Source organism: Gigantopelta aegis, chromosome 1 (assembly GCF_016097555.1).
Source record: "Gigantopelta aegis isolate Gae_Host chromosome 1, Gae_host_genome, whole genome shotgun sequence".
Taxonomy (NCBI): domain Eukaryota; kingdom Metazoa; phylum Mollusca; class Gastropoda; order Neomphalida; family Peltospiridae; genus Gigantopelta; species Gigantopelta aegis.
In genome coordinates this window covers 45,516,484-45,528,490 of record NC_054699.1, presented here as the reverse complement: position 1 = coordinate 45,528,490, position 12,007 = coordinate 45,516,484, and the positions used below count along the sequence as shown (strand labels likewise).

Here is a 12,007-nt window from a genome sequence, read left to right as displayed (position 1 = left end):
TATCATTTATATTTGTTTATTGGTATTTTTACTTTGAGATGTCACATTGTAGACGGCTACACGTTTTCTTGGGAATATTTTCACATTGTTGTACTTTTGGAACACTGTTTCGCCGCTTTTCAAGTCGCGTCCCTTGTCTCTTCAAACGAAAATTACGCGACAGTGGTGTAGTGTGCTCTGGATCGGGGAGTGGTGGGTAGGATCGAATATGAAACTATAATCCGTCCCACGGGAAACGCCTTTTTTATGCTTTGGAATTTACTACAAGTTATTTATTTCTGAGCCAATTTTTTATTTTTTGTTTGGTTATTTCCAAGAACACTTTTATTTTTCTTCTTACGTCCAAACAAACTAAAATTATAAAAAAAAAAAAAAAAAAAAATGATGGAGGAGGGGACGTACTATAGTGGACCTTTTCCTTTTGTGTATATTTTCCATCGATATCTATGTGAGATTATTGTCTGTCAAAGGCCGTGGTATGTGCTATCCTGCCTGTGGGAAAATGCATATAAAAGATCCCTTGCTTTATTATGAAAAATGTTGCAGGTTTCCTCCAATGACTACGAAGCATATGTTTGACATCCAATAGCAGGTGATTAATTGATCAATATGCTCTAGCGGTATCGTTAAACAAAAAAAACTTTAACTTCTGTACCGTGTGCTCTGTCCATGTATGACAAAAACCTTTTTTAGAGTATTATATTGTAATGGTATGAATAACCTAATATTGCAATGTAAAAATAATATTTTTGTCTCAGTGGGGAGGTGGTTCATCTGCCCGATCTTGTCACTCCCCCCCCCCCCCCCCAACCACCCAAAATGTACTCTAGTGTATCTAATAGTGTCGTTAAACAAAACAAACTTTAACTTTATCTGATCATAGCACAGTGCTCCACGACTGATATATATTACGGTCATGGTATGTGCTGTCTCATCTATAAAGATTTCTTACATCCTCGGGTTTCCCCTTTTTCTTGACCAAGTATTGATACGCATATAACCGAAATTTATGTTAGACACCAAATAGCCGTTGGTTAAATATATGTTGAGGTGTCGGCCGTTAAAGGGACATTCCTGAGTTTGCTGCAATGTTTCAGATGTTATCGCCTAACAGAGACTATCTGACGACTGTAATTACATATCAAATATATTTTTCTGCATAAAATATTAGCGGCTGTATATTAAACGTGTTTCTGATCGTTCTAATATTTGTACTAGGTTAAATTTGGGTTCGATCCCCGAAACTCACCAGTGCACACACGCCTGTATTAGTTGTATGGTTTTATAATCTGTATATGTCTATTTGTTTATGTACATATTACAACTCTATTTTGTTTGACAAAGGGCTTCAGAGACAACGACCTTTCGCTGTGAGAGGGGCGAAACCAGACTTTCGAAACATACGTATTTAAAGTTTGTTTTGTTGAACGACACCACTAGAGCACATTGATATATTAATAATTGGCTACTGGGTGTCAAACATTTGGTAATTCTGATCCGTAGTCTTCAAATAAAACCCGCTATATCATTATCAACAAGGGATATTTATATGCACGTTCCCACAGATAATTTAGTGTAGGCCTACTCGTAGGAGACTCGATTATAATTATTACAAATTACTTCATCTCACTTGTTATAAAACTGTTGACGGTTAACTCCAATTCATTTAATTAATTAATTCGCCTAATTATATGTAAAAATGTATTGTTATATGGCACACAAATATTTTTTTACTTCTTTTTATTTCAAGGTATGAAATGAGTCAGACAAAATCGGTCAATACGTCTTTACATGGTCCTGGAGGTCAAAGGTTACCAGACTGAGGTCGTTCTGAGTAGGTTATGACGTAGTTTCCGTCCCGGCATGCAAAGTCTGTAATGTCTGCCATTATCACTGCTGTAGCCTGAAAATGGCTGAGCAGATTGGCGAAGATAGAATGGCTGTTACGTTAAATAATCAGTCTCAAACACAGTCAGTAAAGGATACGGATGTACGTATTGATGATATCAGGCCAGGACAGAGTGGTCAACGAGTTAATTCGGACAATGTACCTAAGAAAAAGAGTACGTTTAAAATAACAAGTGTTACAAAGAACACGCAAAGGGGCGGGAGTGGGGACATGACAGCTGACGTCGATGGCGATAGTATGGACGATTTAGACGAAAGTCATACAGAAGATTTAAATTCAGAGGTATTAGATTGTTCTAAGGCTACAGATAATGACCCAGATAGTCTTATGACGCCTGGCGTTTTGACACCGGAGGAGGTGTCTAAACCCGATGCTCAGTCGCGATTCCGTGTTGTAAAAATAGAAACTAAAGAACCGTTTAGGAGGGGCAGATGGTTATGTCATGATTACCTTAACACTGCTCCTGAGAAAAATGAGTCGAAGAGTGCAGACGAAGTGCATGTACATTCAAATAATTCAAGTGCTTCTAGTTCCATTCATTATGTGCATGGTGTGGATGATCCATCTAAAAACCCATTGACAGCAGGTGCTGTGGGCACCATTGGCCAAAGCATCCAGACACCAGTGGCGGGTGATGGTGCTATAGCCTCGAGTTTGTATAATGCTAAGATGGGCGAGTCATTTATACCAATTCATCCTGCAATGCCTCAACCTAGTCAGCCAATTCCAATGTCTGTGACGCCAGTGTCGCAACGACAACCTGTTTCAGATGTACATGTCCCGTTACAACCCCCATGTCAGCCCATGAACCTGTCTGCTCAAGGTGGGCACGTACAGGTCGTCAATCCCCAAACACATCTTCCTGTAAATGTGCAAGGTGGGTCCACATCGCATACAGTCACAACACCGAGTCTACCCCAGACCGTACCAAATTCTCACACGCTGACAGGCTCTCGAATACATGTACATTCAACTGGTAACGCCAACCCGTCTGTAAATGTTATCCCACAACCTGTTTCCAGTTCCACGGGCCCAGTGCCTGGGATGTCAATTCCACCAGTGCATGCAGGCAACCCAAATGTTATGCAAAATCCTCCAGTGGATCCAACCCAAAGTCAACATCGACCTCAGAACTTTCAAAAGACACCTGATCACTCTGCACCTATTCCAATGGATAGTAATTCGGACAAATATTCAAGTGATATAAGTCAGTCACAAGTCGGTAGTAGTATTCCAGGCCCCAGCATCGCGAAGGGCAAGGCCACCAAGCCTGTGGGTGGTATAGGAAGGCCAGAGTCTATACAGCTCACCAAAGCTCTTCAAGATTCTGTCGGGCCCCTTGCTGCGGCAGTTGGTGGAATGTCAAGTCCAACTAAAGAAGTTTTCCAGTATGAAAGGTTAGTTTTTTTTATTTCCTTGCAGCTTGACATCCACGCAGTTCATAGTCTTGGAGTCTTCTGTACTATGAAGCACAGTAATTCCCGTGAACCGTTATTGGCAGATTAAAAAAAACCCACACCTGATGAAGATGACAAATTTGGGGGTGGGATGCGGGGCAGCTGTATATTAATTAATTTTCAGTGATGATAGTCATCTTTAAAAAAAACCCATTATTAACCACTTGTAAGATTAAAGTTGCATGTCCCCTTGTGCATTCAATCAGATGTGAATGCAGCTAACATCCAACACATTGAAATAACGTAAGACTTTCCATTTGTATGGTGCAGAATGTCATCTGGCTTATGGCTACATATTAGCGGTAGTTACGGAAACGTGTAAGGAAATGTCTACTAAAACACACAACTGGATACAAAACCGTACTTAAAACTGCATAAAAAGACACAAAAAACGCCCCGCATCTGTGTTCGCATCGCATACGTACCACATAGTTTACACAAGTGGACACATACATGCAGACACGACTAAGCTTGATTTTAAAATGTATTTCCGTGAATAAATAAAATGAAGTTGGCTTTGAACTATCAAATTACATGTAAAGCAAGAAACCTCATTGCAGGGCTCAAAGTTAACCACAGCACCGACAGCAGTTGCCGTTGTTGCGATATGAATTGCCGTCAGTCCGGGGATTAACTGATGGCAGATTTTTACCAAAGGATAAATAATATTGCTGCCAGTTAAAGGGACTGTTTCTTAATTTTCACATTTGTTGCCAAAGTTACTTGTTTAAAATTGCCATATTCGCACTCAAAATTGCAATTGGTAAACATTTTGCCTACAGCAAAACCGTATTAAAATTGCCATAGGTAACATAACAAATTCTTATGGTCGAGCCCTGACATTGTGATTTCTAAGGCTTGAAACATAGAAAATGACTTACATGTCTGTCTTTGTTTATTTTGAAAAATAAATTATGCACACATGTATTGCAATTGCCAGATATAATTTATAGATCAAGTAGTTTTTTTTTTTATCTCCCATACCATGATCTGTTTTTACCAACAGGAGACATGGTTAGGTTTCAACAGTTTTGTATAGATCTACAGACTGCTGAGCAGGTATTGTCGACGCTGACAGTGGATTTGTCGTAAGCATTTGCTTAGTTTCATTCTCGCAAAACATGGGGGTTTTTTTGTATGCTTCTTCAGTGTTAGAAATACAACTAAAATTTTACACTGGTCCACTGGACAAGTATAACAAGTATATCAGAAGATATACATCTCCATCAGTATTTTTACTCAAGGCACAGTTGCCGTTGGTAAGAGATAAACTGATGTCAATTGGGTGTGTCACCAAATGCACTTTTGTGCCGCCTGATAAAAGTTACTGCCGTTGGTAAAGCTCCTCAACAATGGCAAAATGTATTAACATGTATGGACATTGTCTGCCAGTATTTAACATTAATTATATGGTCAATGACGCATTCTGTTCTGTGTCGGAGATTAACAGTTGACTGTTATAAATTTGTACCTATACAAAACTATCAGTCGAATCCTCTCATGAGTTCAGCCAGACTGAGCAGAAAAACACCCGCCAGACTGGTTTATGTGTTCACGATAAACCAAATGGCCACGACGGGAACCAATCAAATAGTTTTTGAATGTTAGCGAAACGTTTGCTGGTTGAACTAGGGGCAGACTTACGCTTAGCCAGACGTTTGTCACTAAACATTTGCAAACTATTTTGACTGGTTCCCAAAGTGGTAATTCAATTCATTATGTTGTATTAAAGTGAAATGAGAATCAAAGCTGTCCAAACTACTGTCGTGTGTATGAGTGTGTGTGCATGCACACATGTGTGTTAGTCTTGTATATATATATAAATTTTATTGCCAAAAAAAACAAAAATAAATAATTTAATGATCGAGAAATTATGTTGCGATGGGGTTGATGGTGGGGAAGCGGCATAAAGACTTAAGTAATCCGGGAGCAACCAGTATAACTTGTAGAATTTTGTTTTTAATTGCTGTTCTTCAAGTTTTATATAACTGCACCGTGTAATTTTGTAGATGTATTCTTGTGATTTTAAAGCTGCATAACCGACACTCGAACAGAACAATGGTTCTCAAGAAATATTCTGCCATGTCCTTTCCATCTGACCTACAAAAACCACGTGACAGTGGTACTAGTAATTTACAAATGTCTATGCAGTAATTAAAAGATGTCCAAACAGTTAAAATTGATTGATTTTTCCAAGAAGAACGAAAAGACCAAGCTTTTAGTAAACTGTATTTTGACATCATGCTATGAGTTGGGGAAGGTCCATAAATGCCAATGATTTCTTTCCAATCCATTGGGCAAGGAAAATAAATGTAAAAAGTCTGATGTGAACTAAGGTCAATGACAGTCACTTTTCGACCCTTGTTTTAGCTTCGTACACAGTAAACCGGCCTCGGTGGCATCGTAGTAGGCCATCGGTCTACAGGCTGGTAGGTACTGGGTTCGGATCCCAGTCGAGGCATGGGATTTTTAATCCAGATACCGACTCCAAACCCTGAGTGAGTGCTCCGCAAGGCTCAATGGGTAGGTGTAAACCACTTGCACCGACCAGTGATCCATAACTGGTTCAACAAAGGCCATGGTTGTGCTATCCTGCCTGTGGGAAGCGTAAATAAAAGATCCCTTGCTGCTAATCGGAAGAGTAGCCCATGTAGTGGCGACAGCGGGTTTCCTTTCAAAATCTATGTGGTCCTTAACCATATGTCTGACGCTATATAACCGTAAATAAAATGTGTTGAGTGCATCGTTAAATAAAACCTTTCTTTCTTTCTTTCGTACACAGTAAATAAAACAATATCCAATAGTAATTTTTTCGATATGATATATTTGACAAAAGGTACTTTTTATTTTCTCATCTTTTAAAACTTAAAATTAATATTTTATTCAGAATTATGAAAGATAAATAATACCGACCTGTAAACAACGTCTGCTTGTTATAGAAATTTGACCGGGGGTCAATGTTAATAGACCAGTTTTTATTTTAATGTGGCAAAGGATTGTAATAATATAACTAATTTTGAATTTGAATAACATCAGTATTCCAGTGACGTCACTTTTGCATAGATCTCCTTACAATAACCGTAAATTGGGTAATGATGTTTCTGTTTTAAGAATGCTGTAAAAATTCCAATGTAACATTGTCATTGAACATTTTTTGTTTGCACTTGAATGTGTTTCTTTCTTGTATCTTTTACGAAATATGGATTTTAAGTGAAATTACTGTAAAATATGCTATATTTATTGTTTACGAAGCCAAAACAAGGGTGCGAAAAGTGACTGTCGTCGACTTTAATACATATAAAGATGACGGAAAATGTCCAACAACTGAACTAGACGCTTTCCTCCCCAAACCCCGTGAATTACACCACTATTCAAGGGAGTTAACTCAATGGTATGTTTTCTATTTTAGCCAAAATGTAATTTAATGCAAGATTTTCAATGTTTTTTAAAAATAAAATTGAAGAAAATGTCATCTTCTGGTCTTTTACTACAGTTTGGCAAAACAAATTCCTTATAACTTCATTTTATTACAATGCTAACCTTTAAGAGGAATCCACACAGTCAGTGTTTCTGCCAGACATTTTTGGGTATGGCGCTATGAAATTGAATATTTACAATGTGTGTGCTGAATGTGATAAGAGGGTATGGGGGGTCAGCCCCAGAAAGAAAATGGGTTAGGGTTAAGAAAAGCATACAGTAATGATAAGAGTTATTAATTTTGTCAAAAGGTCAACTTAAAAAAAATTAAAAAATATGCAAAACATTTGGGTATGTCACCATACCCATTTTACCCTCTTGCGGAAACCCTGACAGTGGATGTATTTATGGTGCTTAAATGTCATGACCATATTTAAAAAAAAAAATAGCAATTAAATATCTTTATTGGTATTGAATAAATTTAGATTACTTTTGGTTTGTAATTTGCATACAATTCTGTAAGTAGAATATGAAATTCCACATATTATACTGACTGAATTATGTACGGTTTATAGTAAAGTGAATTCTTGGGGGGGGGGGGGGGGGGGGGGGGGGGGGGGGTTTTCTGGTACATAATCTAAAATTCTATCAGTAGAGTAGAATTTCAGTTTCTCCCAGTGGGATGTTTCTTGGAATGCTCCAGTATTGTTAATCACTTTGGTTCAGGTCTTCACACAAGAACAAATGAAGTGGTGTGGATCAAACTCACACTAGTACTGAAATAAATTAAAATGTTCTAAAATGATAAATGTTTACAAGTAATAGTTATACCCACACTTTACAAAGTGTATCAGTGAATATCCCTACAGTTATGGTCATGACCAAAACTGTTGGGATATATATACACTGAGTAAGCAGTGTTTGAGATTAACAGCATCCCGCGCATACCAGAATTTTATTTTGGATACCAGACTTCAATAACTCAGTATCTCACCGGGATACCATATGTTTTTTTTTTTTTAATCCTGCGTTTGTTTTTTTCACTGAAACAATGAAAGTCGTCATTTACTGGTGTATTTTTGCTCAATATCTAGAAAGTAATAAAAAATGATGTGAAACAGACATTATGACCCTCACATTTTGTTCTACAGTACTTATTGAAACTGTCTTTATTATTAGAATTTATTATTATTATTATTTTCACAGTTGTCCGCGTCACCCTGAATACTGTACCGTGTTGTCTAGATACCTAATACCAGTTCGAGCTGTAATTTTAAATGTTGCTGTGGTGTTCTTAAACATTCGTTTCCAGGGTACAATATTTCACGAGAACCGTTGTTCTGTTTGCGTGTCGGTTACACAACTTTAAAATCACGAGAACTGCCAATCAGTTACGTGGTGAACTATTACATTCTAACCGGCCTCGGTGACGTCGTGGCAGGCCATCGGTCTACAGGTTGGTAAGTACTGGGTTCGGATCCCAGTCGAGGCATGGGTTTTTTAATCCAGATACCGACTCCAACCCCTGAGTGAGTGCTCCGCAAGGCTCAATGGGTAGGTGTAAACCACTTGCACCAACCAGTGATCCATAACTGGTTCAACAAAGGCCATGGTTTGTGCTATCCTGCCTGTGGGAAGCGCAAATAAAAGATCCCTTGCTGCTAATCGGAAGAGTAGCCCATGTAGTGGCGACAGCGGGTTTCCTCTCAAAATATGTGGTCCTTAACCATATGTCTGACGCCATATAACCGTAAATAAAATGTGTTGAGTGCGTCGTTAAATAAAACACTTCTTTCTATTACATTCTAAAATTTAAAGTACCATATATCAGTAATGAACGAGAAAATCAGTTTGTTCTTAAATACATTCGAACCACCAATGTAGCACAGAACCGTAATTCAAGTGTCTTAGGATTAGGTAGACCTAACTTGTAGGTTACGAGAACTATATTCACGTAACCGAACAATCGGTTATCTAAGTAAAACTCAAGTGAACTGACTTCCGGTTACCTAAGATTTTGAAATATTGTCCCCTGGTTTCCTTTCCAAGCAAAGCAGTTGATTTTTATGTATGTATTAATTATTGTAATGTAGCATTTACGGGATACTTCCTTGTTAAATGTTATTAATAATGATATGTTTGTTATACAATATGTAGCACTGTTCCTTCTTTGATTAGCTTTGTAAAGTATCTTACCAGCCTCGGTAGCGTCGTGGTTAGGCCATCGGTCTACAGGCTGGTAGGTACTGGGTTCGGATGCCAGTCGAGGCATGGGATTTTTAATCCAGATACAGACTCCAAACCCTGAGTGATTGCTCCGCAAGGCTAAATGGGTAGGTGTAAACCACTTACACCGACCAGTGATCCATAACTGGTTCAACAAAGGCCATGGTTTGTGCTATCCTGCCTGTGGGAAGCGCAAATAAAAGATCCCTTGCTGCTAATCGGAAGAGTAGCCCATGTAGTGGCGACAGCGGGTTTCCTTTCAAAATCTGTGTGGTCCTTAACCATATGTCTGACGCCATATGACCGTAAATAAAATGTGTTGAGTGCGTCGTTAAATAAAACATTTTTTTTTTTTTTTTTTTGTAAAGTAGCTCAAATTACTCATTAGTCCATCTCAGCATATTCAGTGGCAGGTCCGGACTATGGCCTCCACGATTCCAAAATATCGGACTCGAGTATTTGAAGTTCCAACTGGACCTGGACCCGAGTACCCAACACTTACACACGGTGATAACGAGACTGATGAGTAATAAAAGTAAAATAGCATTACCATGGTTTCTGCCAGAGGGTAAAATGTGTACGGTGCCATACCCAAATATACACAAATACACAATTTTAAACATTTGAACAGTAATTGCTAATCAATTTTCAGTTGAGTAGAAACAAAACAAAAGTTTCTCTGATGTGACTGATTTATGGGAACAGTAATGATGCTGTCAAATTGTCCTTTTCACTCTGACATGTGCAGAGATATCATTTTGAAACCGTTAACAGTTTTGTTCAGAATTAATATATGAAAAGGAGTGGCCTCTTTTTACCCTGTGTTGCACGTAGTATTACATTGTGACCTGTTTTATTGATTTAGAATTTCAGAAAACTCTTTATTTACAAGAAAAGGTTCACAGATTGTATTCAGTGCCAGTTGGAAAGACGGAAATTGGGGCAGACTACTGGCAATACTTACACTGGAAGGAAGTATATAAATGGCCTAAACAGAATTACCTCAAGAAAAGACTTACCGTTAGGGTGGAAACATCCGCCAAGTGTTGCACCTTTGTTTACTCAGTATGCACGTGGGAAAAATTAAAAACTGATATTAAATATGCGTACTTCCACAAATACTTGAGGGACACGTTGTAACTCAGTGGTAGAATGTTTGTCTGAGGTGTGAAGTGCCATAGGTTCGATTGTCCTCGGTGGATTTGGGCTTTCCGCAGACTAAACCATACACGTGGTAAAAATTAAAAACTGATATTAAATATGCATACTTCTACAAATACCTGAGGGACAAGTTGTAACTCAGTGGTAGAATGTTTGTCTGAGGTGTGAAGTGCCATAGGTTCGATTGTTTCTTGGTGGATTTGGGCTTTCCGCAGCCTAAACCATACACGTGGTAAAAATTCAAAACTGATATTAAATATGCGTACTTCTACAAATACCTGAGGGACAAGTTGTAAGTCAATGGTAGAATGTTTGTCCTCGGTGTGAAGTGTCATAGGTTCGATTGTCCTCAGTGGATTTGGGCTTTCCGCAGACTAAACTTGGCACGTGGTAAAAATTAAAAACTGATATTAAATATGCGTACTTCCACAAATACTCGAGGGACGAGTTGTAACTCAGTGGTAGAATGTTTGTCTGAGGTGTGAAGTGCCATAGGTTCGATTGTCCTCGGTGGATTTGGGCTTTCCGCAGACTAAACCATGCACGTGGTAAAAATTAAAAACTGATATTAAATATGCGTACTTCCACAAATACTCGAGGGACGAGTTGTAACTCAGTGGTAGAATTTTTGCCTGAGGTGTGAAGTGTCATAGGATCGATTGTCTTCAGTGGATTTGGGCTTTCTCCAGCCTAAACAGTGTAAGTCCTTGTCAGTGACTTACTGGGATATGGGGTGGGATTTAGCTTAGTCAGTTGAGCGCTCACCTGCGGTGCTTGCGTCGCATGATCGAACCACCTGAGTGGATCCATTCAACTGATTTGTTTGTTTCTCGTTCCAACCAAGTAAAAAAACCTCTATACATGTACCATTGCATTTCAGATCATTCAATCTACTTAATGCTTGAGGTGCTTGTGTCGCAGGATCGAACCACCTCGGTGGATCCATTCAGCTGATTGTTTTTTTCTCTCATTCCAACCAGTGCACCACAACTGGTCACGGCTGTGGTATGTACTTTCCTCTATGTGGGAAAGTGCATATTTAAAAGATCCCTTGCTGCTGATAGAAAAATGTAGCTGGTTTCCTCTGATGGCTACGAGTCAGAATTACTAAATGTTTGGCATCCAATAGCTGATGAGTAATTCATCAATGTGCTCTAGTGGTGTCATTAAACAAAACAAACCTTGGATATGGGGCAGGACATAGCACAGTACCATCCAATATTTCCTGCTGTATCGTGTTATTGGTTTTATTGCGATATTTAAAACATTTAAGTGACAGATCTTAGATTTTAAACACTTGGGCATATTTTTTGCTATTAAAAGTCATTTTTTGTAAATAAATCCGATTTTACATATATTTTATTATTTAGAATATCCATTATTTAGAATATCCATTTTCATACATCCATATAGTGTTTATGGTCATCCTGGTGTTTGTAATGTACAATGAAATGCATTTTTCATAATTCTGAAAATGCACGTACCTCTGTGAAGTAGTGGTTATTGAGACAAACTCTAGTCTATTTGTAGAGGGTATTTCCCCGTTTTAAGTGTCACAGACTCGTGCTTCACTTGATAACTTGATACAGATGTGTCAGGCCTGTAGACATATTCAAACTAAGGTCTGCCACTTCCATATTATGAGTGGGGTTTTTTATGTAGACAATTATGTGATTGTTTGCTTAGGGGTTGAAGGAGAGCTACTTGCAGGGGAGGGTAGTAATTTTCCATTCAGTCGCAGTGATTCTAGACATAATATTTGCTTTACAACTTCACATTCTTGGGATTCACTTTACAGACATGATAAGGGAGATAACTCATGTTTTTATTTTTTATT

At 38.4% G+C, this 12,007-nt stretch overlaps 1 protein-coding gene across 1 annotated transcript in view; it reads left to right on the top strand.

Moving 5' to 3' along the window:
• Positions 1-1,895: 1,895 nt before the first annotated feature.
• LOC121375797 (TSC22 domain family protein 1-like) overlaps positions 1,896-12,007 on the top strand; it is a 106,293-nt gene continuing 96,181 nt past the window's right edge. Inside the window, exon 1 of the mRNA XM_041503452.1 lies at positions 1,896-3,306. Coding sequence (XP_041359386.1) covers positions 1,910-3,306 — 1,397 coding nt within the window. The 5' untranslated portion in view covers positions 1,896-1,909. The remainder of the gene's footprint in view (positions 3,307-12,007) is intronic.